Raw genomic sequence first — 27,978 nt, 5'->3', positions numbered from 1 at the left:
AAGTTGAAATCCTTCAAAATGGCTACGCACATTTATTCACCTCATCTCTTGGTTTTATGCCTTTCTTTGATTCTGATATCAGGTAAAATATTTATTTGATTTCATGTTTCATTGTTATAAAAAAAAAATAACGAAGTAAAAGTTGAATATGATATACTCTTTTAACGAAATTGTATATTGGTTAAATAATAAAAAGTTTAGATAACAAGGATTCAATAAAATTTTATTTTGAAGAATTTTTTATGTTTCTAAATTTTAGTTGCGGAAGTTGCCTTACAATTCACGAGATAAGTGGAAATTTATAATTTAATGAATTCATACTCACGAGAAACACACCATAAATCTCTTGTTGTCAATTTTTTTTTATTAACTTTATTCTTGGTTCAGGACTAGCGATGAGTTATGAGAAGTCACAGAATGCTGAAGTTTGCATAAAAGATAACTGGCCTGGAAAATGCAATGACTACTGCATCTCCAAAGGCTACAAGAAAGGCTATGAAAAGATCTCATTTAGTGGTGTGTATTGTTGCTGTCTTTAGTACTGAGATCTTATTTATGTAACCTACTTGAGGAGGGTGTCCTTAATATTTAGTGAATTTCAATAAAATTTCTCTCTCTAAGAAAAAAGTAAAGAGATCTTAAATATATACCGTTAATAATAATCGACTAATGCATTTTCGAAAACCTACTTAGTTAAAAGTCAAACTCAACACACTAAACCAAATCAAGTAAATATATAAACAAGACTAATGCTACTTAAATATATACAATTAATAATAATCGACTTAGAATTGAAATTATGATAATCATAAGAACCCTAAAAAAAGCTATTTAAATAACTTTTTTTAAAATAACTTTTGAGGTTTTCCCTATTGAAGATGATGTTAAGAGGTTTGAGTGTGAGTCTGGCACTTATACTATTATGAGACTTGCTTTCAAAACTCTTCTTCTAGTGCCTCCTAAACCCAAACCCAATTCCTTCGCACATACACCACGAACCCTTCTTCTTCAACCTCCCGCCAAAACCCTTGTTCTCCTACGAGCAGCCCCTACGCCGTCGTTTCGGTGCTCCGCTTGCGCACCAATGTCTACCCACCTGCACGTTCGCGACGGTATCGAACCCTCCCTCAAGGAGGAGGAAATCTTCGATCGCCTCCGCAAAACCCTCAGCCACTTCCACCTCGACACTCAGCTCCGAGTCGCCGGCGGCTGGGTTCGCGACAAGGTTTGCACTGCAGCACGAAAACCTCTGTCAGTTTAACTGCCTAGCCCTAATTCATTGTTTTTTTCATGTTTTGCAGCTTCTGGGGAAAGAATGCAAGGACATTGATATCGCTATTGACAATATGATGGGTACTGAGTTCGCGGATAAGGTTAGGGAGTACTCCTTGTCCTTCGGCAAAGAAGAAGATGTAAAGGGAGTCCATGTTATTGAGAGGTATCTTTCACCCAGCGCTTGTGCAAGTGTTTGAGAGAGCTTATTGAAAACAGCTTATGACCTACCATAAGCTGTTTTGAGCTTATTTTCATAAGCTACCCAGAATAGCTTGATAGCTTATGAAAAAGAGCTCATGCTTATATATAACTTATTTTCAATTTATTTTAATAAAAATTTTAAAATAGCTTATGAATAAGCACTTATGGTCGCTTATGGTCATAAGCGCTTAATTAAGCTGTTTTCCCAAACGGGCCCCTAGTATATAGTTGAGCTCCTTAAGCATCTAGTCCAGGTTCGATCCCAAGGCGGGGTGAATGGAGGAACATTTGTGGGGCGAACCTACCCACTTAACATGATCTCAGAGTGGCTTCCGGCTGTGGGAATACCTTGGGAAACAAAAAAAAATGTCATTTAGTGAAGAGTTTGGAACAACGAAGTAAATAAATGAAATAAAGCGATTCTTTTGATGATATTAGGATTTTATTTTTTTGGTGGTTGCTCTTGCAGCTATTAGGTTGGGTGATTTGGGGTCTCACTGTTAACTTCTACTCTCAAAGTTGTCTCCTTGTTTAGTGCGTTGAGGGCATACATACATTCCTTTTCTCATAACATTGCAACTGGAAATACATGCATTCAATTTTATGTTTTGGTTGCATTTTTTATCTTTTTCATAGAACATTATTTATATTTAATTATTATTTTTTCAGCAACCCTGACCAGTCCAAACATTTGGAAACAGCAAGGATGTCTCTGTTTGGTCAAGAGATTGATTTCGTTAACCTAAGGAGTGAAGAATACACTGAGAATAGCCGCATTCCTTCTAAGGTATATAATTGTTCAGTCTTCTGGTTTAGTACTGGTGTACTCGTTATGCTGGACTAGCAAATTTGCTACTGGCTAAGAATTTATTTTATTAGGTTTCCTTTTTCCTTTTTGGTCATATGAGATGCTTTGCTATTTTCCTTTAAGTAAGAACAACATGCATGTGTTCTCATTATTAATTTACATGCATAAAAAAGCAAAGTGATGAATATGTATTCTATCTTCCATTTGGAATAGCCCCCTTCCTACATCTCAGTATCTTACTCAAATTCTACATAATTAAGTTCACTTCATATCTAACAGCAATCATTTGGCACACCGGAAGAGGATGCATATAGGAGGGATTTGACAATTAACAGGTATTTTTCTGTACTTCTTTTATTTGTGTGTATGTGTGTGTGCATTATTAGTTAAAACAAAAAAAAAATGTTTTTCTGTACTTATTGAGTGTGCTTAGCATTTCAAGTGTTTATGTGCATGGAATGATACAATTAAGAAATACTCTGGTCAATTTCTCTTTATCTATATGTTAGTTTTAGGAAGATAAAGTTGAGACTTGAGATGTACCTGTTGTGAAAAATATGGTAGAATCTCATCTTTGGTGATTTCAACACGTGTGGAGAAGACCCCTCGAAGTTCAAGTAACAAATGAAGGGTAGTCCAATAGTTAGAGGTAAAGGGAAATCTGGTATAACTATAGGTCAAACCATTAAGAAGAATTTTTATTTAAATAGTTTGTCTTTAGACATTATTTTTTATAGGACTTCATGACGTTATTTGATGCATATACCTGACCCTACCTACTAGGAAAATGCTTTTGTTATTCTTGATGCTAACTTGCTGGTTTGAGTATTCTCTACTATTCACCTGCTTTTGCACACATTTGTGGTGATAGTTTCACGAAACAATTTATTTGTGCTTGACAGCTTATTCTACAATATCAACACTAAATTAGTTGAAGATTTCACTAAGAGAGGTAAGAAAGGATCTTATTTCCCAAACAACGATTATTTGAAAGCTACTTGTTTCTCAGTCCAATCTCTTTGGCAATTTGCAGGGATTTCAGACCTTAAGTCTGGAAAGATAGTTACTCCTTTACCTCCAAAGTCCACATTTCTTGATGACCCGTTACGAGTTCTTCGAGCCATTCGGTTTTGTATGTTTTAGTTTTTCATGATTCGTGTATCCTTTGAACCTTTTGTTCTATTCCTTTTTTTGATGATTTGAACTTATTTTCCTGCTATATTGAAGATATAATTTTTTATTTAGGTGCTAGATTTGACTTTACTCTTGATGAAGATCTGAAAGTAGCTGCTGCATGTGATGATGTGAAAGATGCTCTAGCTGCTAAAATTAGCAGAGAGCGCATTGGAACAGAGGTATGCTCTAACTCTTCCATTCCTTCTGTAGACATAGAGCTTAGAATGATAAAATGCTATTGGGGCTTGGGGAAATTGCTCATACTATTTTTGTCTATACTGAAAATGTAGCCGTTTATGCTCTTACATTTATGTCATTGTTTGCAGATTGATCTTATGATATCTGGAAATCAACCTGTTAAAGCAATGACTTATATTTCTGAGCTGACAATATTTTGGATAGTATTCAGTCTTCCTCCTGAGTCTGTACCTGCCATTCCAGATGGATGTGAAAGGTATTACGCTATCACTCACCCATAGATAAATTCATAAACTGTTTCTTGGTGGGTTAAAATGAGCCGCATGATTGCAAATCCATTTATAAATAATACTCACATTCACATCTTCTGCAGTATAAGAGTTAGCTGGATAAGGTTGCTTCTTTGTTAGAAAACAAAAAGTAATTTGTGAACTGATAGCAATCATAGATATTTGTGATGAATTTCACATTTGAAACAGTATACCTTTTGATGTGTACAAATGCAATCACACAGACTGAAGGTTTATCTTATTTTCTCTCCTTTTTTTGTCTGACAAGTTAAAATTATTGAAGCCTTCAATCATAGTTATCCATAGCGCGCAGTAGTGGTGCCATTGCACTGTTGTGCCGCGGCCCTGTGCTACTACGGAGGCTTCCATTGTGTTGCAGTTCACTATATCTGCGGAAAGTGCAGGCTTTCATGTGCTGTTGTACCGCAACTGCAGATGAAACCTGAAAACCCGAAAATTCAGAGTAAAAAAGGCGGTCAAAAGTTTTAAAAGCCTTCGAAGAGCTAGTCTGGCATGCACTCACTAATTGTCTCATGGTCCGAAGGTATCAAAAGTCTTTTGAGAAAACTATGGTTACCTTGCGACCCATTGTTCCTTCCGGCCAAGCCCTATGTATTCTGGCCAAACCCTTCTTTTTTCAGTCTGGCTCTATTCTTTTCTTCTTTGTGCTCTGTTCCTCTTTCTGAGTTTACAGTCACATGATTTGTTCTTTATGCCCCAGTCTCTGTTTTTCATCTTTCATATTCTGGTGCAATTTTTCTTTGTTATCTCAACTGTTCTACAAGTTTTAGGTCATGTCCTCTCACCTCTCCTTCATCCTTATCTTCTTCTGTCTCTTATTTTCTTAAGCTATTTTGCCTTTATTTTAAGGCTTAAACTTACTAAAATCCTCACTTAGGTATTTGCCTTTGCAACATTTATATTTATGTAGTATAAATTATATAATATATATAAGAACTTTCGATATAGTGGCCAGCCCACTATGCGCTATCCCGCTATAGTAGTTTTGGGGGTGGCCGCTATCCGGGATTGATAACTATGCCTTCCATACAATATGGATATTTTTATTAAGCCAATATATAGTAACTTGATCAAGACCAAACCTTCTGAAGAGGAAAAAGATGAAAACCATAAATTTGGATGAGATGCATTCACGTGATTATACTTCAGAAGCATTGACCTGATTTGATACCCAGCACTTGATCATTAGCTAAAGTTTCTAAAGGTCATGTTTTAACGCTAATATACAATAGTGTATAATGTAGCTAGATCAGAAAATCGGATATAATTTAAAAATCTTGATTTCCATGTAGTCTGCGTCTTAGAGTGAAATTAACTTTAGTGAAGTTAAAACATGGCTTAGAGAGTAAAATGAAGTGCTGAAGACCAAAGAAACCTGTGGAATGTGGATATAAGACATTGTTTGGGCTGGCTTATATAAGATTGTACAGATCCTTATTTGATGATGACGGCTGAAGTTTCGAAGAAAATAGATATCTTATCTTGATTATGGAAGGCATCAAAGATGTTTGGAGTTTAGGATGGTAGTTTCATGGCCTGATATCATTACTCTGTGAAGATAAATATTAGGGTGGATGAAATCAGTTCACAGACTTCAATTTCCTTGTCATTCTCTGACTAACCATGTTAAAGTTTAATTACGGTATATTAAACATTTCATTGGTGTCTTTGTGCATTTTTATAAATGAGAGTTTGATAATAGTTTTTGAAAAACCATTCTGAAATGTCTCTCTCTCTCCAAATTCAAATAGCTATGATTTTTCTGTACTAATAGTGTGAATGTCCAACCCCAATCATGCAAAATCATTCACCTATGTAGTTAGAATCATTGTCATCAAAATAGGGTGGACCGGCTGGAAGATGGGGAACCTTTTTAACCCTAGAAACCAATTTATCTCTGAACTGATGATAGAGAACATGTTGAATCAGCCGAGAATCTGGTGTTATTGACTATCGAGAGCCTCCTTTCTCATTTTTCTTCTGTCTTTACCTAACCCCTGTTATCATGCTTAGTATTTTATTTTGCTTATGACTATTCTCTTCTATGGAGATGTAGATATTCTGTCGGTGATGCTTATCAGTTAATTCTTTCCATCTATCCAGTCTTTGCATTTCTTACTTGGATACTGCATGGAACCTTATCCGTTTACTTGGAGAGTCATTCTTTACAGTAAAAAAAGAGGTAAGCTTTTTGCATTTAAATAAATGTATTTCTTTGTTTCATTTATTCTTATTACAGTTGCGTGGTTATATTTATCTGGGTAAAGGGTTAAATATGTTTTGGGTCCTTGACTTATACACTGGAATCTAAAATAGTCCCTGAAAAATAAAATCCTCCTTGTTAATCCCTGACAAATTTTGTTTGATAGAAAAAAGTCCCTAATATTGCTTATTTGGCATTATAATTAATCAGAAAGTATTTCCATATGTATCTTCATTAAACCCAGTCATCATACACCCTTTTAAAATCAGTTTTGGTCCTTGGGAAATCAATTTAATCCCTAATTTGAGAAACATGAACCCTAATATGCTCAATTGCAGATTCGTGAGAAGCGTAGAAGAGAAGGAAAAGGTATGTGGTGTCTAGTATCACGAGCATAGCTTTATATTCACAACAGAATCATATATATTTTTAAGTGTAGCAAAGGGGTTTACAATATTCAATAATAATTTACCCAGCTGCACCAGAACTGCTTCTCATCTCTTCTCACAAACCAGAACTCTTCTTCTTCTTCACCTCTCATGAACTGAACCAAGTTTTTTTTGTAAGCCAAAATTTTATTAAATTGAAAGTACTACTTCAACCCTATACCTAGAAAAAGACATTATTAAGAGAAAAAAGAAATAGGATTGCACAGTTGCTAGCATGACAGTTACTTATCTAGGAGGCTATGACATTCATTCTACACATCCCAACACAGTGTCCCTCATCCCCTACAACAGCCTATGTTAATGAATGATGAACAGCCTATAGCATTTATATCCCACCCATGATTCCTTTGTCACGAATGAAATCCTTAGAAGTCAGTATTCATATCAGTAGGTGAACAGAACCAAAGCTTGAACGCAGCTTTTGCAATTGAGCATTAGGGTTCAAGTTTCTCAAATTGGGGATTAAATTGATTTTCCAAGGACCAAAACTGATTTTAAAAGGTGTAAGATGACTAGGGTTAATGAAGATACATGTGGAAATATTTTTTTGATTAGTTAAAATGCCAAATAAGCAATATTACATCACAGGGACTTTTTTCTATCAAACAAAATATGTCAGGGATTAAAAAAGAGAATTTTATTTTTCAGGGACTATTTTAGATTTTGGTGTAAAGTCAAAGACCCAAAACATATTTAACCCTATTTATTTATTTATTCCAATTTAGGTTTTTTTGGCCTCTTATGTCCGGACTAATACACGATTTTCTCTGTATATTTTAGGCTGAACAGAAACGATTAGCACTATATGCTGCTTTGTTTCTCCCACTTAGAAATACGACTTACAGAGAAAAGAAAAATAAGAAGGTAAGATACTTATTCCTTTTAATTTTGCATTATTGAGCTGCAAGTGCATTGAGTTTGAGACACGTATGTATGCTTTGAATTGACACATCTAGCACAATATTTATATTAGATTTTCAACTTGAGTTGTTGGTGGCTACAGCAACAACTAGGGATGGCAATCAAAACTAGCTACTAGATAATAGAGGCAGCAATAGCTCGATTCAATTCAAAGCTTAACTATATTGAGCTCGAGTTTGATATGATAATTACATAATCAAGCTGAGATTGAATGCCAAATATTGTTCCGTAGAAAACCTCCAAGCGAGCTCAAGATAAATGTTGATCCAAAAAAAAGCGAGCTCAACATATCAAAAAACATAATGAATACAATTGAAATTTTATATCATGATTTAGTATTCTAATTTGTAAAGCTATTTAGATCTGTAGTCTTGCAAAAAGGCCCTTGGTATCCTAAATTTAAGTTTTTTAAAATGCTAAATGTTTTGCTGCATGTTATCATTTAGTATTCTAATTTTTAAAGCTAATTAGATCTGTTGTCTTACAAAAAGGCCCTTAGCTCAATTCTACCCCTAGAGAATAGACAATAGAGACAACTATATGTGCTGCATGTCTCTAATGGGGTGTATGATGTATCATCATTATGCTTTGCGTCTAATCTTGTGGTTATTATTTTAAATGACATGGCTAAATAGCCTAATATGTGTTTCTGAATTGTAGATTCCAGTTGTCAATCACATTATCCGCGAGTCTCTCAAACGAAAAGCTAAAGATGCAGAAACGGTCAGTTTCCTTTTAGCCTGAGTAAAATCCAAATGAATACATTATAACATATAATGTGAGTGGTTGATATGTGTTCCTTATGTTGGTTAATTTGTTTGTAATTTTTCATCAAAATCCAGGTTCTTGATTTATACCGAGCATCATATAAACTCTCGTTGCTGATTCCTTATCTAGTATCTGGTGAAGATATCCAAGTTATTGATCATGATTGGATGCGACACGTGACCGATGTCCCTGTCTCTTCTAGAGTCCGGGTACTAACAGGTACAGCTTTTCTGCTGTGCTACCTTGGTAGCATTGGTCGTGTCACGTGTGCTGTTTCTCGTAGCTTAAATATAATTTTGACTTTATTCTAAAATTATAGCCTTTTCAACTTGACATTATGCTGTAGACTGAAGTTTATCGTGATTCCATATATCGTAGTTTTGATTAAATTATTGTCTTTCTAGTGGAAAGTGGGATGAGTTGCTGTTGCACTCCCCTTAATTCATTTTGCAGTCAGATTTTTCCTGTGTTGATTTTTTGCTTTGGTAAAGGCACGAGCAAAACTTGGCCTGTTACATAATCAAATGTTTTTTAAGCCACTTGACTACGTAACATTGCATCAATAAAACAAAACAAAAAAAAGATTTGGGATTTCCTTATATTATGAGGTCTAAGAATCTGCTTGTTTGATCTATTTTAACTTTTATTTTAAAAATATCACTAATAAAGTCTGTTTATTTGTGCCTTTGAAAAAATTAAGAATATGAAAAAAGGTTGTATCTATAACTTCCTTATAAAGTAAGTTTTTTTTAATAATTGTAATCAAACGCGAAAAATAGCTTCTGCTTATATAAAATGTTTCAAAAATAATGTGTTTTTGTACAATTTTGCTAATAACTTCTATCTGATATGGCTGAGCTCTTCTTATATATTATTTATTTAGGGTTTCTCTTAAGAGAGATCAAACATTATTGGCGAGTTGCACTGTTAATGTCGACAATAGTACATCCCATTGACATAAATGACACTGAGGACGAGTACTCACAGTTGTGCAAACGAAGAGATCTGTTTAGTACTGTGGAGAATTCTATAATCAAACTAGGTGAGCTTATATGCTTTCTGTCCCTTGTATGAGAATATATTTTAATTTGTAGTTCTACTACTTGCTTTTGTGGTGCCTTATATTGTTTGAGTAAGTCAAGTGTCTGTAGCATTTTTGTCTACTGCACCTTCTAGTTGTTCTGTCAGCCTTATTCATGCCAATGATCCTATGTTGCTGAAAATTTGAAGTTTACATTTGTTTTTTCTATTATATCTAAACTTGTCATTGTGTTTCTTTGATCTAAATAATTGAATGCTCAGTTTGGCTTGTGATCATTCATTCCTTCCTTTTGGGATGCTTTACTGATGTAGGAAAGCTTTGTTTGCACTAGCAGTGCAGTCCCATTAAGAACTCAAAACTGAAATAAGAGAGCCTAAATGAGTTGGTTAAGGTGAAAGTGATTGGGAGTTCACATTCTGTGATCATGTGACAATGCTCTCAGATGCTGCTAGCACGCAACTGTTTGAATTAGTGGCAATTTCATTTCTCTGTGAATATCAATGAACCATGTTTTGGTAAAAAGTGTAGTTTTGGATTAGAAACTTAGAAACGTGAAGAAAAATCAAAAGTAAAAGAAAAGGACAAAATTGATTGCTATATAGGACACAAATGCGTTTTCTTTGACAAGAACTGAGTGCTGGTGGTATGCATGTAGTTTACTAGGCCTAAAGCTACTTTTTTATTAACACATTTTGGTTGAGCAGGCCTTGATGAAGTATGGGATGCAAAACAATTGATCAATGGGAAAGATGTTATGAATACTCTACAGGTTAAAGGAGGACCACTTGTTAAGGAGTGGGTAAGTCATTCTGCTTCCCTCATTTTCACTCACAGGCGTGCACACCAACACCTTGAAATTTGAGATTTTTATTCATGTCTTTTGTGATTTTCACTTGCAGCTGGATAAAGCAATGGCTTGGCAACTTGCCTATCCATCTGGAACTGCAGAGGAATGCATTGAATGGTTGACAGAAGCCAATTCTAAACGTGTAAAGTTGGAGTGAGGTTGATTGTGTTGTTGAATTGTCTATTCCTTACCTTGTTAAGGATTGAGAGAGCACCTATGCCTTGGATGGAGGAGACTTAGCCTGTTGGCTGTGATTATATTGGGAATACATCACACACCGTTGGCTTATCATTACATCACTAACAACACTATGAAGGCTAGGGCAGTTCCTTCTCACGTTTGGGATGTAAATTTGCATCTGGGGAAGTATTATTTATTTTATTTATTCTTCTTAATAAAAGGATGTGAATATATATCATGGCCTATTTTAATATAATTAAGTAATTATATTCCTTCCTGTCAAAAAACAAAAGTAATTATATTCTTATACTGTCAAGTACTACCTTTTTTAAAAGATAAGATTAAATACAACATTACTCTTTTTCTGGGTCGTTAAGCACTCATTGCCTCACTTGGAACTTGTAGATGTTTTACAATCAGGAATCAAGTAACCATTTCTACTTTTCGTCCTTAAAAAATGGAAAGCAACCATTTGTATTGTGATAATATCAAAATGATGTATCAATTCCATTCTCCATAATACTTCATTTAGTCTTGAAGAGGATATTTCTAGACTTGAGAGCATGATGGAGAACTCTAGAGGAGGTGATGCCATAGAAGGAGGGGATCAACATGGTTACCAATTATGGAGATCTCCTAAGCAATGGAGCGAAGTGATCGGAAGTATGCATATCAAAGGAAGACCTTTTGGTGATGGAGTCAAGGCTCCCTTTAAGAGACATGACATGACATGAATTACTCAGTTGATTAAGAAAGATTATCTAGAAATTTAGGTGTGCTATGACTAATAAATGTAACTCTATTCCTAGTCATATTAATTCTAGTTCGGACTTTAAACATTATAGTTTTCGCTCTCAAGTTAAATCTAACAAATGCTTAAGGTGCGAAATTAAAACATGACATAAAGAATAAGAGGAAATCATTAAATCATGTGATTGAACACTTTTTTTTATAAAGAAATCAAAAGTAACACATGCTACATTCAACTTCAATAAAAACGAGTTTACTTATGCGCTTATTTAATACAATATAGAAGTTTGAGTTTATCTAATGTCAAAATTTAAGTGTTACAAGAATGTTGCTGTTTATATATACAATAATAATCAAAATTTAAAAATCAAAAATCTTATACTCAACAAACCTATTAACAAAATAATCCGATTTAATTCATGTTATAAATATGATCTTTTGTTTTTTTTTTTACATCAGAAAGATAAATTACACATGCCAGGAATCGATCATTGAATCTCCGCATACCCAATCCATATGTCCCTCAGCTCCTACCACCACTTGAAAGATATTTTGTTAAACAAACCTAGCAACAAAATATCATATATCTATAAGATAAATTAAAATTGAAAATTCAAACTACTCCTAGAAATATAGATCTATGTTAGCCTAGTTTTGTTTCAAAATATTAGCAGGTCCATGTGTCATTCAAATACAGTTTAACCTTTTTCTGGGGTGATCCATAGTCTACTCCTACTTCTGTAGGATCACGCGCTTACCACTACGCCAAAACCAATTGGTGTTAGTGAGGGCGCAACGTTATTTCTTATAGCGTAGCAGACAGCGCCCCGTTTCGAATGCTACCTGCAGGCAGGATGCTGGCCCACCTGGACCCAACAATCCCCCCCAGCACCTGCCAGCCAAACTAGCTGCACAGCATGCCTTCCGTGGGATTCGAACACGGGACCTGGCTCTGATACCACTTGTAGGATCACGCGCTTACCACTACGCCAAAACCAATTGGTGTTAGTGAGGGCGCAACGTTATTTCTTATAGCGTAGCAGACAGCGCCCCGTTTCGAATGCTACCTGCAGGCAGGATGCTGGCCCACCTGGACCCAACAACTTCCACCGAAAAACTAAACAAAGAACAACAACAACAGCAACAAGTTTGTGTTTCTGGATCGAAGAAGATGAGGGTTTTGTTGGCTTCTTGTGTTGCGTTGTTGATCCACTTTTGCAGTGCTTCTGAACCACTCTCGGTGGATGGCACGGTGTTGGTACTCGACGAATCCAACTTCGATTCCGCTATCTCCTCCTTCGATCACATCTTGGTTGACTTTTACGCTCCCTGGTGTGGCCACTGCAAGCGTCTCTCTCCCGAGGTACCACCATCTTCTCTTCCATTCCTCTCGTCTAATGATTGTGCTGTTTTTCAACTTTCCATTTTTGTCCCAAACCCACTTGCAAAATTCCCCCTTTATTGTTCATATTTGCTTTTGGTTGGTTCCTGAATGTGAGGTCCAATTTTTAGAAACTGGGTATTCATGGTTTGTTTTTGGGTATGTAAGCATGTCTTGATAATAGTGGATATGATTGGTGCCCTTTTGGAATTGTTATGTGCATGATCATCAAGGATAATGCATATTTTCAATGGCTTGGATTATGGTTTATGAGTATTAGTTGTTAATGTTACATCACTGATTGTTCTTATTAATTTTTAACTTCATAAAATGTTTCTGAGATATAAATAGACTTGTTAGTTACCCAAGACGGGTAGCTTAGTTGGCAACGCAGGCTGAGTGTGTGGGAAGAGCTCTCGGGTCCGATCCCCACACAATACACTCTAGGAGAGGGATGAGGAGCCTTAATTGTGACTAAATCCTGAATCTGGCGGCATCCAAAGGGTGACCGGGTACCGGATGTTAATACTAAAAACAAAATAGGCTTGTTAGTTTTAATGGTACATTGCCATTGGTATTTAGTTTTTTTTTATTTGATATTCTTGAGTGTCATTTATGTTTCATTTAATGTGAGGATAAAAAATGTGATTTTCTACCTCTCAGTTAGATGCAGCTGCCCCTGTACTTGCAGCCTTGAAGGATCCCATAGTCATAGCAAAAGTAGATGCAGACAAGCATACCCGCCTTGCTAAAAAACATGATGTCGAGTATGTTTCTTTGGCTCTGTTTAGTCATATCGTACCCAAACATTATGCACCTATAACTGGAAATGAACTTATGCTAAACTTCTATTTTGTGATGCAGTGCGTATCCAACCATTCTTCTGTTTAATCACGGTGTACCCACAGAATACCGTGGACCAAGGAAAGCAGATGTACTTGTTCGTTATCTAAAGAAATTTGCTGCTTCTGATGTTTCCGTTCTTGATTCAGATTCTGCTGTGAACAATTTTGTTGAAGAAGCTGGCACTTTTTTCCCATTATATATAGGTTTTGGGCTGAATGAGTCGGTAATAGAAAAGTTAGCCATAAAGTATAAGAAAAATGCATGGTTTTCTGTGGCTAAGGATTTCTCAGAGGATCTTATGGTATTGTATGACTTTGATAAGATTCCTGCATTGGTTTCTCTTAATCCACAGTTCAATGAGCGGAGCACATTCTATGGCCCCTATGAAGGTTAGTTATATCGTACATAATCAAAGACACTTAGTATTTCATTTACTTACAAGTTATTCCTTCTCATTTAAACTAGAAGTCTTGAAGACATTGTTAATTGTATTTTAAGATAGTGTTTAAGCTTTGGAGAAGTCCTTTTTCTACTTTTTGGTTTGTCTGGATATTTTTGTAGCATCAGTACTCACTATCCTGGTTTTACGAGTAATATAAAATTGAAAGGCTCTATGGAACTAAACTCTGTTTTTAAATGTTTGATGCCTTTATGTTGACTGAATTGTAGTAGAACTCGTAGCCACAACTTGTGTCTTTGCAACTTTTATGGGATAGTGTAACTTTTATAGCTTCTCTATGTATTTATGCTATTGGTTTCTTTGGCCTAGATCAAATTATCTTATAAATTAAACAGGATTTGACAAAATTAACTATGGAACTTAACTGAAGCTGCAATCTAACCTTAAACATATAATATAATAGGTTCATCCGGAAGGCCTTTCTTGTTTCAGGGTAGGAGCTAACGTAGGTTTTAGAACTTGAATACTATGATGATGGTTTTCTTACTTCTAAAAAAGACCGGAGCTTGAATGTCTATTATTAGGGCTTGTTTGGGTAAACAACAAACTTTAGCACGCATCACATGACTTTCATTAGCTTCTGCAACTTCCACATAAGCTATACGTTTTTTCAACTTCCCCACAAGTTGATTTTCATAAGCTTATTTGAGAAGTTTATTGAAATAACCTCAAAAGAACTTATTGGTAGGTCTTAAGTTATTTTTATAAACATAAACAAACACTTGCTTAAATAATTATGTCATGAGATTCGCCCAAATAAGCTCTAGAAAAGCTCGTTTTCTTTCTTCATCAGAAGTTATTATTATGTTGTGATCTTATCAGTGCTTCTTGAATTATGTATATATATTTTGCCCTTTACATTTTGTTATTTTGGAATATATTCACTTTTCTTCATATGCTACTTCATTGTTTTAACTTTAACACATCATTACAGGAACCTTTTGATGAGTTATTTTTGTTTTCATAAAGCAGAGAACTTTTTGGAAGATTTTGTAAAACAAAACCTGATTCCTTTGGTCGTGCCAGTTTCCTATGACACACTTAAGTTGATGAAAGCTGATGGTAGGAAAATAGTTTTGACAATTGTGGAGGATGAAAATGAAGAAAATTCAAAGGAACTGATTAAGTTATTGAAGGGTGCTGCATCTGCAAATCGTGACTTAATATTTGGTTATGTTGGAGTTAAACAGATGGACGAATTCGCTGACAAATTTGATACCAGTACTAAACTACCAAAGATGGTCATTTGGGATAAAAGTGATGACTACCTTTCTGTAAGTTAATGGTCTACTAGAGTTTTTTATTTTTATTTTAGTTTGTCCCAATCGTACTTCTCTAAGTGATATGTGGTCTCTATTTGTCTTGCATACATGCCTAGGTTCAAAGTTCTTCTTCCCCCTTATTCTAGTACTCCATTTTGCATGTCTTATTCTTGTCAATTTTGATCTATATGTATATTCTTGTGTATTTTTTAGATGAGTTATGGAGAAGAAGAAAAATCTTATATTCATTCATGTCATGTAAATAGTTTTCTTTGATTATATATACAGTGTTAGAAATACAATATAAAACAATTCATGTGTTTTCGCTAAAAGCTCAAGTTTTTGGTATAGTTAGTTCATGACATAATATCAGAGCCTTTATGGTCAAATGGTCTTGGTTTAATCCTTGTTTAGCCTATTGTTCGGATAAAAATTTGAATTTCATCTCAATTTTGGTGGATCTGTGTATTGTCCACACTTCAAGCCCAATTGTTTCTTGTATGAAGGGGCATGTTAGTTGATTCATGACACACAAGTACCCCAACATTCTAGAGTGATGTAGAGAATTGAGATAATCATATTAAATATGTGGAATTTAAGATCCCTATGATTGTGTGGAAATTAAAATGCTGTTCAGTTCATAACTAGGAATCTCAAGAATGTGATTTTGGGTCTCCAGATATCACACACTCCCATAACACAAGCCCAGTGGGTTCCAAAATTTGGCATTAAAAATGCAGGGTATCTTATTGGTGAGGATATGTGAGCTTACTAAATGCTTCAAATCTTCAATAATGTTTACTGCTATAAATTTGTGATAGGTACTCACATATTTATAGGTACTTTTGGTTAGTATTGTCTTAGTTAGTTGGGAGGGTTAGTTAGTTAGAGGATTGAAGAGCTTGGTTTCCTATAAATAAGAGGAAGTTAGAGTCAGTTGGGTATCTTTGTATTCAGTTTGGTTTTGGGTTCTAGAGAGAGTGGTCTCTTTCTGGGTGTGAAGGGTATTTGGTATCCCTTCTCTATTGTATCTTTCGGTCTTTCCTTAGTTTTCAATTTGGGGATTAGGAATTTCTATCAATAAAATCAGGTTCTACCAATCTGCATATCCTTTGATTCACAATTCATCATCAGTTACATTATTGCTTCGTGAGACTTGACGTGGAAGCCATGTCACTAGTCTATTTAGGCTCTAAATTTGAGGTCTATATAATGTTTACTCCTATCAATCTTGTTATTATATACATAATCGTCATAGTACCATATCCTATTTGGTACAAGTGATTGCTAGAAAATTTGTTCAAACGATCTGAACCTTCACTCCTCTTGATATCCCTTCTTGTCAAGGCCTTTGTCTATATCTTAAGGAAACGTGTATACTCTATTTTATTTCATTTAGGGCTTTTATCGAATTTTAATGTACAAGCCTTCATTGTTATATCCAAGTCACTTCCGACTCTGATGCAATGTGCTTTTCTGTTGTGAAGGATTAAAATTAAAATGAATTTATCCACAATTGTCAATGTCATAGTTTCTTTGGAACTTTCAGATTTATCCTTTTAACCTGTTAGTTAATGCAATTGAGTAGTTTATTTCTACAGTGTTGAGTTTGCTATCTTAGTAAGTTCTTTACAAGGAGTCATATTAACTTAAATCTGCTGATACCATATTGGGAAGCTAATCCCAACTTTTTTGAAATAATTTTCAGGTTGTTGGTTCAGAAAGCATTGAAGGAGAGGATCAGGGAACTCAAATCACTAAATTTCTAGAAGGATATAGAGAAGGAAGAACTGTACAGAAAAGACTTAGTGGGCCTTCACTGATGCAATTTATCCATCGATCTTTTGACATTAGAATGGTGTACATGATTGTATTTATGGTCGCAGTATTCATACTTATTCAGACCCTTGGCGGTAAAGGAGGTGATGAACACCATAGAGTACCAAATCAAGAACAGGTAGATCATGCAAGCAGCTCTGTTTCAGAAGTTGAAAGCAAAGAAGAGTATAAACCAGGAGACAAAAAGGAAGATTAAATTTAACACATGCAATCATCATCACTGAACGTGATCAGGGATACTCTAAAGAGCACCTTACCTATTGGTATGTGTAAATATTTAGAGTTTGCGTATTTCCTTAATTTTGACTTTTGAGTACTGTCTAAACTCTACGTTTTTCTACATTTTCATTTCTTAACATGAAAAGGCTTATTTATTGTTTCCAACAGGGAGATGATAAAATTGTTGACTTTATTATGATTTACTTACATCCTTCCTATATATATTTTAACTTATTAGTATGGATAGGTCGTGCCCCTTGCTGCTGAACAAGAGCAATATAAATTGTCAGAGAATTTCCAAATTATAAGTAATTTTTTTTTCATCTTTTACACATTGGGATGTTTGGTTCAGATAGTCGTCACTAGCACATTTTGAGGTAATTGTTTCAAAAGTTAGTAATAGATCTGTTATTAGGACCAAGTGGCTCAAGGGTGATATCACAGTACAAATTAATCAGAACCTGACATGTTGGACAAGGCTTAAAAGCTTGAGAGGATGAGCAAAATCAGACTTGCATGGTTAATGGTAAAACAATGAGTCCCGATGATATGCCTATTGAAGTTTGGAAATGTGTAGAAGATCAAGGTGTTGATTGGCTCACTAAGTTGTTCAGTAAAATTTTGAGATCTAAACAAATGCCAAATGTGTGGAGAGCTGATGTAGGAAATAATCTGTAAGTAGAAATTGGTTTCGATATCATACCTCAAGACTCAAGTTTCACAGGTTAGGTACCTTGATCGATTATACAAAACATTGGGAAATTGACAAAGATATTACACATGGAATTCACACTGAGTGGTTACAGTGTAGAAAAGCTTTAGGAGTTATCTGTGACTACAAAGTACTTATCTAAGGTCAAACGAAAGTTTTACCGAATGTTATAAGGTCTGCTATTCTCTATGATATCCAATGTTGAGCTTTAACGAGACATGAGAAAACTATTGTATTACTGAAGGTTATTTGATCAGCTAATCTATATGATAGCGAATATTGGACTTTAACGGACATGAGAAAATTGTTGGAGTAGCAGAGGTGAGAATGTTGGATGAATTAGTAGTCATACTAGAAATGATAAGATTCACAGTGAAACATAAACATGTACAAAGAAGAGGGAGGTAAAAAAGAATGAGAGATTATTGTTAATAGTGATGTTATTATCATTAATGTCTCTAAAAATCTAGTTTTTGATTGAGCTTAATGTCGTAATTGATTTATATAGTCGATTTTACTTTGTGGGATAAGAGTATAAGACTTTTGTTTTTGTTGAGAATCCTTAAGTGCCTTTAAATATCTAAGAACTTTGATTGCATTTGACTAGAGAATAATATCTTTCTTCCCCTTTTCTCAAGTTTATTGACATTTAAATATAATATATGACATGGTTATCCATATGTTCTGAAAAACGTGGGCTTTCTTTTATGTAAGGTTATAATCGTTCAACACACATCATTTCTAATAGTCTTTGATTCAACCATATCTAAGTAGATCTACTAGGTGACTTCAAGATTATCATTATTATTCAGCTAGTGATTCATAACTCATGATAAATTGTTAACAGAGTTGAGCTCACCTTGATTTGGATAAGGCTTTGCAATCTTCATTCTTTATCATTTTTTTGAATTCCTTTGACTTTTAGAATCTGTCCTGGTCATCATCCTTCCATAAAATAAATTTGCACGAGCTTGACGAGTTGCTTTGTTAAAATGAAAAAAAAAACTCTCATATAAGCCTCATACTCTTTTTTGTAATATCCTAGTAATTCCTAAACGTCTTGACACTTGGTGAGCTAAGGGAATGAAGAGATTTGCAGGATGAAGGGTCAGGATTCGAATCCTGACGAAAGAACTAATTTACTAACAATTAACAACTAACATTTGCCTATAAAAAAAAAACTTACTAATAAACATTGAACCAAGTTATTCGTACTGCTACTTTTACAAATAATAAAAATTCAAAGCCAAGGGAAAACCTTGCTCGCCCACAGAATTTTCCTCAAAATAAAAAAAAAACGACAATATTGGGGGACACAGGTATTTAATTTAGAGATGTGATGGGTGTACCGGTTCCGACAAAGCAACAACTAGTGCTATAGAAATACTAGTAAGCTTTTTTAAGGAAAAACTATATAAATCATCAATCTGCTACAATTTTGTTTTATTACTATATCAGATAAATTACTTTTGTGTTTTAGGATTATGTTTTTCTGCTAGTTTTTAAATCCAGTAAAAACTGAGAATCAATCAAAGTTATACATAATGTGAAAGTGATATATATACAATAATAAGGTTGTGATTTTCGTGAAAGCACATTTATCTCTCAAAATAATAAATTTATTAACATTTATTTTTAATTATTTTAAAAGAAAAACATCATTCAAAATATTGGGTTAGGAGTAAAAGAAAAAAAACCTTCTTCAAACTTGGGATATTTCAAAAGTATTTGTATTGGGTTAAAATTTTCAAAATAAATAAAATCTGAATAATTCAACTAAACCGAACCTAGAAACAATGGCTAGGTCAGGTCGACTAGTACTCATCTACACCCCTACAATTTCAAGTTACTCATTCAAGCGATACAAGGAATAATGACTCTTCTATCACTCACAAGACAATCTCTCAGACTCTCACCATCCTTTTTTTTTTTATAATTCAAATTAGGACACATATATATTTCACACAATCTCATTTAGCATTGAGGTGATACACCATTTCTTCGTATAACCCCTTCAACTTTGTAATATGGTCTCACTTCACATGTCCTCTTTACTTTATAATTTAATTTAACTCATATGTTGATGTAGTCTCGTGTTGCTTACAACCCAATTCTACTTAAACTAATATATCATTGAGTTTATTCACATCTATACTTCAATTCGAGATTAATATTAACTCATTAAAATAAATTAGCAACTTGCATAAGAAATCAGCAAAACACATCACAACCTATAATTTTGTTGTTTTGTTGTTGGTATATCGGAAAGTAATCACAGCTTACATTAGAAATAACTAAGTTGGTACAAATCCACACAAATGTCCAAAATTCCTACTCCTAAATACTCTAGTGGCCTGCTTGTATTTATATTAATCTAGTTTCTAATATAATCGATCTCTTGAGAAGTAGTTTAAGACTTTCAAAGGTTGATCTAACTTGGATGACAAAAAAAGGTTGATCTAATTTTATTAGAGATCTCCGGTTCAAACTATAAGTATGGACAATTGAGTTAAATTTTGAGAGAAAAAACTCTATCACGGACATGAACAAGAGAAATAGAGTGAAAACTCAAAGCCAACTCAATTGCTCATGAATTATCTAAGTTTTCTTTGTCTAATATGTAGATGATGATGTTTGGCTTGGACATCCTCCAGCTTGTATTCAACGTTTTTTTGTCTGTACATTGCTGATTAATGAAAAGCTTAAATTTAACGTAAAAATACTCTTATCATGCACCTATAATAAATTAATAACCCTACTTGATCTGGACAAAATTACATTTTATTTAGTCTAAAATAAAAATTGGTGCTACTTTATTATAATATGGACTGATGGAGACAAATTAATTAAGGTGAAAATACAATATTATCATGCAAGATTAGTGGACATCTTAAACATCACATAAATATAAATTATAACGATAATATTTAGTATCTAGAAAATTAATTCATAACGGTCCTTTGGTTTTACGACTAGATAATATTACGTTGGAAAAATGAAAGTCTTAAAAAACTGAATATTGTTTAGATAAAATGACAAAATTTACTATAATAAATATAATATAAATGTTAGTTTCAAAATCAATCCACACCTAAGTTCAAAAGAAAAAAAAATCACACACCAAGCCAAATATACTTCTGGTGGAGCTAATTTTCTTAGCAAGTTTTTTTTTTCATACACAAGACTCAAATATAAGATTTTGCTAATTAAATATAAACCATTTGAACCAACAATTCATTGGTAATGCTTAATTTTTTTTTGCATCAGTAACCCAAGTCGAATATAATTGCATAATAAGTAGAGGATACTTGTAGAGAAAAGAAAATCTGAGTCACAAATTAATTTCATTCTCTTTTTCTATTAATATAAGGTAATTTAAATATAATTACATAAATTAAAAATATTAAATCAATTGAGATTTTTTTTTTCTACTTATCAATTGAAATATTACTTTGTATAAAACTATTACCACAAAGGGTGAGACTATTAGTTAAAATATGGGAATTGGAATTTTTGAACAAGACAATTTATTTTTCTAGTGATTACCATCAAAATTATTTTGAACAACAAGATATTGTATTTGAGTTTTACCAAAATTCCAGGTCAAGTTACTTATCTACAACATGAATTAGAAAATATGATTAGCATTTTGGAGTTACAATATTGAATGATTGATCATAATTTATGAAGTGATATTATATTTCTCATTGTGTTGTCATTATGTTATTCGCAATCAATTTTATTTTGAAACAAAGCATCAAACAATACAAGATTCATTTGTTCCTTTTTCAGATGGAAGCTGATGTCTCTCTTCTCTCTGCAAAACCCTAAATTGCTACAAAATTCCCAATTTCCTCTTCTCTCCTTCAATTTCAACCCAAAATCTTTGCTTTTCTGCTTTTTGAATCTTCTCCTCTAATGGGTACCTCGAATCTTGTCTTGCTTTTCTTCTCTCTGCTGTGTTTTTCTGCTTTGGCGGCTGCTAAGGTTGTACTGATTGGGAACAACATCACTCTCTCATTCGATGATATTGAAGCTAATTTCGGTGAGTTTTCTGGGTTTTAGAGTTAGTGCTTTGAAATTTCCAACTTGGGTAAGCTGATTTGATGTGATTGTGGTTCTTGGGCACATGAAAATTCTTACTTGGGAAGTGATTTTGTCATATTAGAATCTAGATAGAGAGAGATTGTTAGTAGATGAGAGGAGAAAAAAGTGGAAAAAGGATTTGAAATTGTACCTACTGAGCTATAAGTCTCGATAGCCCGGCCGAAAGAAGAGTTTGGACCACTGAAACCTACTTAAGGGCTTGCGGCTGTGTACCTACCGAGCTATAATTGTCGATAGCTCGGCTTTAAGACGATCAAATATGAGGCAGCTTCACTCTAATAATACTAATAGTGAGGGCTAGGTTGTTGTGTGCTTGTCACTGAGTCTGATCCTCGGAGTTTGAAGATAACAGAACTGATACTGAAAGATATCAAACAATAGACCCTAATCTTTGGTATGCGACTGTTGACTTGGTCGTTGTGCTTAAAGCGGATACGTGCCGGCTGCCATTCTTAAGTGAAATTCTTGATTTCTGTATGAAAAATAGTAAAGAGTGAAAGCTTAATGTTATAATTGTTGTTCTGATCTTATTGTGTTGCCTGTGATGGTGGTGGTGATTTTAATATGGTCTCAATCTTTTTGTTTACATGCATGGTTTCGAACAGATGTCTGCCACTCTAAAGTGAAATTCTAGATTTTGTATTACTAAATTTGCGCTTCTTATGGGGAAAAGAAAATGAAGATGAATGCAAGTTTGATTTCATGTTGTTTTTCTAATGTGATTGTGCTGGTTGTGCTAATGTTAATTTTATCTCAATTTCTTTTTGCTGACATGAGTGGCTTTTGATTTCAGCTCCGGCAGTCAAAGGGTCTGGAGAAGCTGGTGTCTTATATTTAGCAGAGCCCCTTGATGCATGTACAGAACTGACAAATAAAGTTGAACAACTTCCAAATGTGTCCTCACCTTATGTTTTGTTGATTAGAGGGGGATGTAGCTTCGAGGAAAAGGTGAGAAGGGCACAAAGTGCTGGCTTCAAAGCTGCAATTGTCTATGACAATGAAGATGGTGGTGTCTTGGTTGCAAGTAATGACCAATTCTTACATGTAGCGACATTTTGTTGTTTATCATTCTCTTCCAACATGCAATTGTCGTTAAAGCTTATTTTTCAGAAATCACAAATGATAATGTGAGTTTCAAGTATGCACTTAGTGTTTGTGGCAAAATGGTTTATGAATTAGAGAATCCATTATATTTAATTTGTGGTTGGTGTAGATTTTATGCTAATTATGGTTTATTATAACCCTGAAATGAAACCATGAAGTTTTCTTTAGAAGTTGGTATAAAAGAAGTTCATTAATATGATGTCACTTGGAAGGCATATATTAGGGTTGAAGTTCTGTATGCAAGGCATATCAATCTACTATTTTGAGATTCTTATAGCTGAAACATTTGTATCTTGCAATCATATATCAAGAAAAAATAACCTTTTGAATTTAAAGTGGAGTTTCACGGTCATCTTCTAAACCTACTGAAAATACTATTTTATAGATTTTGATCATGTAATTTTATGAAGTTATCTTGCATTGCTGCTGTCTGAGGGTTGTAGTTGCTCTCTGTCCACATCAGATTCTAAGCTGTCACAATTTATCAAGGATAGGACTTGAGATAAATATGTTTTTCTCTGAGTGTCTGGGTATCCTCCAATATTAGATGGGAAGGGCAGTCTTCAAATTGGAGTCAGATGTTACATACTTAAATTTTTATGTACCTTTTGAGACTACTGAACTGAAGGGAAATTCTTCTAATGATAATATCTACGTTTGCTGGTTGGTAACATATGTTAAACTGAGTGCTGGACAAAGAGTTATGTCCATTGTTCTCCGTAGAAGTGATATTCTTTGTATTTGTTGAAATGGGGATGTCCGTAATAATTGAACATTTGTCTGGACAAACTTTGAATGATAGGGGTTTAGGTATAGTAAGTTACTAAAATAGGAAAGGATGTCAGTCCATGTACAATTCAAGGGTGAAATTTGACACTTGTCAAGCATGTAAGTTCCTTAGTGAAAGAAAGGCTATTGAAGATCATTTCTTGTTGGATTGATTTCTTCTTTTCTTTTAATGTCTATGTTTATGTATGCACAAATGTACGACACATTTTGAGAATTTCTTAGTCACAATTATTTTTTATTTCAGTGGCAGGAAATTCAGCTGGTATAAGAATACATGCTGTGTTTGTATCAAAAGCTTCGGGTGAAATACTAAAGAAATACACTGGGTTTACTAATGTGGAAACATGGCTCATTCCGACTTTTGAAAACTCAGCTTGGTCTATCATGGCCATCTCGTTCATTTCCCTACTAGCTATGTCTGCAGTGCTGGCCACTTGCTTCTTCGTCCGCAGACATCGCATAAGAAGAGAAAGGCCTCGAGCTTCTCGTGTTCGTGAATTTCATGGTATGAGTAGTCGCCTAGTGAAAGCAATGCCAAGTTTGATATTTACTGCTGTTTTGGAAGATAACTCTACATCAGGAACTTGTGCTGTCTGCCTTGAAGACTATTGCGTTGGAGAGAAGCTCAGAATTCTTCCCTGCTGTCACAGTAAGTCTTTCAATATCAAATTTGATTTCTTTTCTAAATTCCGTATATTATTTCATTTTGTAGTTTGCTCTATCTTTGGTAAACACTAGTGTACTTTATCCAGTCGATCATTGAATCTAATGGACATTGTGATCCTATTTGAGTCATGCCATAATCTGCGGCATGGTGTAAACTTGTGATGCAATATCAGTTACCATTACCTAGCAAATAAGGATGTCATGGTCACGAGGCAGGTTATGATTATTTCCCAGCCAAATCTCTTAGGTTTCATTGAAGATGAGTATACAATGGATGTATTAATTTTGAGGTGGCAGCAGGTCATCAAATAATTTGTATTACTTGGAGGCCATAAATGGGTTTGCTTGGGTTCCACTTACACTCATTTTTCAGCTTCTCCCACCCACATGCTCCTCTACAAACTTTGGTTGAGGATCTAACTCTTTGAATTGTGGTGTTTGTCATATCTGTCATTTAATATTATTAGAGTTCAAACCCTGGTAGCATCACTATTGATTTGACTGTGTTCATTCATGTATTGCACTGACACTGGATGCTTGCTGAAATGGGAAACATAATCGTATATTTGCTGCAACATATTAAGATTATCACTTAATTCTTGCTAGCACGGATAGCAGTGAGACAATTTCTGAAAAGTCATAACAATTCTATTTTTTCTGATCTGCTTATTGACAGAGTTTCATGCTGCCTGTGTGGATTCTTGGCTTACTTCATGGAGAACCTTCTGTCCAGTTTGCAAGCGCGATGCTAGAACTGGCCTTAGTGAACCACCACCTTCAGAATCCACACCTCTGCTCTCATCGACACCAGCATCCGTGGCATCCTCTGTCTTATCTTCTGTGAGGTCATCATTTGCTTCATCTTCAGCAATACAAATTTCTCGGGCAGCTTCACAATCCAACCACTCTTTAGCTAGTACCCCTTGTCTTCCACCATCCATGAGGTCCTTCCGTCAGTCCCCTTCCCTAAGCATCAGCCGCAGCTCTGTAGATCTTAGGAACGCTTCCCAAAGATCTCTAGCTTCTCACTTGAATTCAGCATATTCCATCGGATACCCATCCATGTCACCTCTTAACTCAAGGTACATGTCTCCACACATTCCGAGTCCAAGCAATGCTTCAGTGAGTTATATTGGTTCTTCCAGTCACCAACAACGTACACTCCGGTATAGTGAGTCAACAGCAAGTTTTATTGGTTCTTCCAGTCATCAACAGCATCCACTCCGGTACAGCGAATCGGCGGCGAGCTTCTCACCGTTTGCATCTGCAAACTCCCTCCCAGAATGTTAAATTGCTTACTTTGATTTATCATATGATTGAGATGTTTGTGCAGTTGAACCAGTAATTGCCAAGTCACTCACGGTAGATGTTCGGTTTCACGATTTGCACCAAATCCCAGGCACCTTTACTCAGAAGCTTAGACTTGTAGCTTCTAACCAGAAATGATTCTAGAGCATTTCAGCGTGGAACCGAGCATGCAACACTTTGGCATTTCCTATGTGTCTACTCCGGCACTTGACTTCCTTCTTGGCACCTGGTTTTTCATTGTAGCATTTTTGTGATTTTAGTTGTATTTACATGTGCTGGTTAAAGTTCTTACATTTTCAGGTTCATGAGCTTCCTTACGGTCATGAGTGTTTTGTTTGTGCTTTGAATAATGATGTTTTCATAGCCTTAATTTTCAAGTACATATAACTGCTAACAAGAGGAATGTTGTGCTGTATAGACAGATTGAAGTCCGAAGAGTTCTTTATGTTCTCGTGGGTTTGTCCAACTGAATGATTGAGAGTTTGTGTGATATATTTACTATTTAGAGCTACCTATACTTTAGCATCTAATTAAACTTTTATTATCAATAGTACATGTAAAAATTTCTGTGGGATGTAGCTTTTCCATTTATTGCTAATAGATTTATGGCCCTTATCGACTGTACTCCACCCTAGCTACTAATAATTTTATTTTAGTAATTTTTCTCTCTGATATCGTTTACATTTTGAGTTTTATGTATTCATTTTGTTAAACTTATTTGTTTCTTATCACCCAAAACTCAATTTATTATTTTAAATTCAATTCTATCAAACTGGGCCAAAATGGGATATAGATTTAGTTGTTTAGTGATTTACTTGCATACTTTACACATACATTTATTTAATTTTTAAAAGTCGAATCCAGAAGACTGAAAGGAAGCAAAGGAAGGTTGAATTTGACTATATGCTTATTCTAGAAGGAAAAATGAAGTATCTTTTTTGGTCAATAAAAATGAAGTATCTCGAATTCTCAATTGATGATAAGAGTAAGACAATGACTATTTAATGTCGGCTTAGTTACTCTTTTTGTCCCTCACTTGTCAGTACTTGCAAATGTATTTCTCTCGAATTTAGTCCAGGTTCGGCCCAAAGTTGATATCTCATTTTGGGCCTTTAATCTTGGACTAGTTGATATTGGCTTGAACAAGTATGTAATAATAATATCTCAGGTCAGTCATAAGTAACAAAAAAATAGAATGTAAATGTGTGATAGACTGTAATGTTTTTTTTACATCGGCAAGATAAATTTTACCCGTCAGAGATTGATCTTGGACCTCCTCCACCCAATTTGCATGTCATCTATCTCTTACCACTTGAGTTATCATTCGGGGACGATAGACTGTAATGTTGATCGTTTAATTTTATTTTTTATTTACCAAAAATAAGTAAAATTTTAGCAATTTATATATGATTGAATATAGTAAAAAACCATTTCTATCATTTTTTATTCTAATCTTACATGCTATGTCCCTTATGAATGTGTGTGCTTATACTTTTAAGATGTATGAAAATGAGTCAGAACTGTTATCTTTTCTTTAATTTTATTCTTCAACTGAATAAAAAAGACTGAGCAAAATTTGAAGACAATTCTTAATTATGTGATGTACCATGTTAAAAACTAGTTTGTCCATGCCATATATTATTACCACTATATTTAGTACATGTTATTTTCAATAAACTTCTTATTGCTAAAATTAATTTAAAGAAAAAGTATTTAAATTAACTTGTGAATTAGATTTTTCTTGATCTACAGTAAACAAAATCAACCTTTACTATATTTGGTAGAGAAGAGAGAGATAGAGAAGAGATAGTAGAGAAGAGAGAAGTTGAGTAGAGAGAAATAGGTGAGAAATAGAGTAGATTTTGAAATTGTTTGGTATGAGAGAAATAGAAGAGAGATAGAAGAGAAAGATAGTGGTGAATTGTAGTAAAAATACGCTTTTATCCAAATAAAGACAAGAAACCATTTAAAATAATAATTCAATTTTGTAAAAACACACACTTAAAAGCATGGCCGTACCATTTCTTCTCAAAATGAGATGATGTTAAAAAGTGCAATATTTCCACCTCCATTCCTCTCTCTCCCCTCTCTCTCCCCTATACCAAACACATATACTTGTCTCCATCCCCTCTAACTCTCTCTTCTTTATCTCTCTC

The 27,978-nt window shown here is 34.4% G+C and overlaps 3 protein-coding genes across 3 annotated transcripts; all 3 read left to right on the top strand.

Moving 5' to 3' along the window:
• The first annotated feature begins 892 nt into the window (after window positions 1-892).
• On the top strand, window positions 893-10,758 carry LOC130720259 (tRNA nucleotidyltransferase cca2-like). The gene is made up of 15 exons (XM_057570887.1): window positions 893-1,225; window positions 1,302-1,438; window positions 2,146-2,263; window positions 2,564-2,619; window positions 3,187-3,236; window positions 3,318-3,416; window positions 3,530-3,639; window positions 3,787-3,914; window positions 6,073-6,151; window positions 7,402-7,485; window positions 8,203-8,265; window positions 8,385-8,529; window positions 9,194-9,352; window positions 10,057-10,151; window positions 10,252-10,758. The coding sequence occupies exons 1-15, from the start codon at window positions 923-925 to the stop codon at window positions 10,354-10,356; spliced, it is 1,731 nt and encodes a 576-aa protein (XP_057426870.1). The 5' UTR covers window positions 893-922; the 3' UTR covers window positions 10,357-10,758.
• A 1,416-nt stretch (window positions 10,759-12,174) lies between these two features.
• Window positions 12,175-17,376, top strand: LOC130718416 (protein disulfide-isomerase 5-2). Its single transcript, XM_057569000.1, has 5 exons — window positions 12,175-12,492; window positions 13,174-13,277; window positions 13,375-13,745; window positions 14,789-15,090; window positions 16,787-17,376. Exons 1-5 carry the CDS (start codon window positions 12,190-12,192, stop codon window positions 17,111-17,113), a joined length of 1,407 nt encoding a protein of 468 aa, XP_057424983.1. The 5' UTR covers window positions 12,175-12,189; the 3' UTR covers window positions 17,114-17,376.
• Window positions 17,377-21,572: 4,196 nt separating this feature from the next.
• LOC130717423 (receptor homology region, transmembrane domain- and RING domain-containing protein 2-like) lies at window positions 21,573-26,314 on the top strand. The gene is made up of 4 exons (XM_057567641.1): window positions 21,573-21,893; window positions 22,749-22,979; window positions 24,093-24,497; window positions 25,191-26,314. The coding sequence occupies exons 1-4, from the start codon at window positions 21,767-21,769 to the stop codon at window positions 25,802-25,804; spliced, it is 1,377 nt and encodes a 458-aa protein (XP_057423624.1). The 5' UTR covers window positions 21,573-21,766; the 3' UTR covers window positions 25,805-26,314.
• The last annotated feature ends 1,664 nt before the right edge of the window (window positions 26,315-27,978 follow it).

The sequence above is a fragment of the Lotus japonicus genome, chromosome 5 (genome assembly GCF_012489685.1).
Source record: "Lotus japonicus ecotype B-129 chromosome 5, LjGifu_v1.2".
NCBI lineage: Eukaryota > Viridiplantae > Streptophyta > Magnoliopsida > Fabales > Fabaceae > Lotus > Lotus japonicus.
Note: the sequence above shows the minus strand (reverse complement) of the source record. Positions and strands in the feature narration are given on the sequence as shown.

Excerpts from the sequence above, each read along its gene's own strand:
- LOC130717423 (XM_057567641.1), top strand. The coding sequence starts at position 21,767 with ATGGGTACCTCGAATCTTGTCTTGCTTTTCTTCTCTCTGCTGTGTTTT. Across the intron at positions 21,894-22,748 it reads TGATATTGAAGCTAATTTCG|CTCCGGCAGTCAAAGGGTCT; the intron begins GTGAGTTTTCTG and ends TTTTGATTTCAG. Across the intron at positions 24,498-25,190 it reads AATTCTTCCCTGCTGTCACA|AGTTTCATGCTGCCTGTGTG; the intron begins GTAAGTCTTTCA and ends GCTTATTGACAG.
- LOC130720259 (XM_057570887.1), top strand. The coding sequence starts at position 923 with ATGAGACTTGCTTTCAAAACTCTTCTTCTAGTGCCTCCTAAACCCAAA. Across the intron at positions 1,226-1,301 it reads GCGGCTGGGTTCGCGACAAG|CTTCTGGGGAAAGAATGCAA; the intron begins GTTTGCACTGCA and ends CATGTTTTGCAG. Across the intron at positions 8,530-9,193 it reads TAGAGTCCGGGTACTAACAG|GGTTTCTCTTAAGAGAGATC; the intron begins GTACAGCTTTTC and ends TTATTTATTTAG.
- LOC130718416 (XM_057569000.1), top strand. The coding sequence starts at position 12,190 with ATGCTACCTGCAGGCAGGATGCTGGCCCACCTGGACCCAACAACTTCC. Across the intron at positions 12,493-13,173 it reads GCAAGCGTCTCTCTCCCGAG|TTAGATGCAGCTGCCCCTGT; the intron begins GTACCACCATCT and ends TCTACCTCTCAG. Across the intron at positions 15,091-16,786 it reads AAAGTGATGACTACCTTTCT|GTTGTTGGTTCAGAAAGCAT; the intron begins GTAAGTTAATGG and ends AATAATTTTCAG.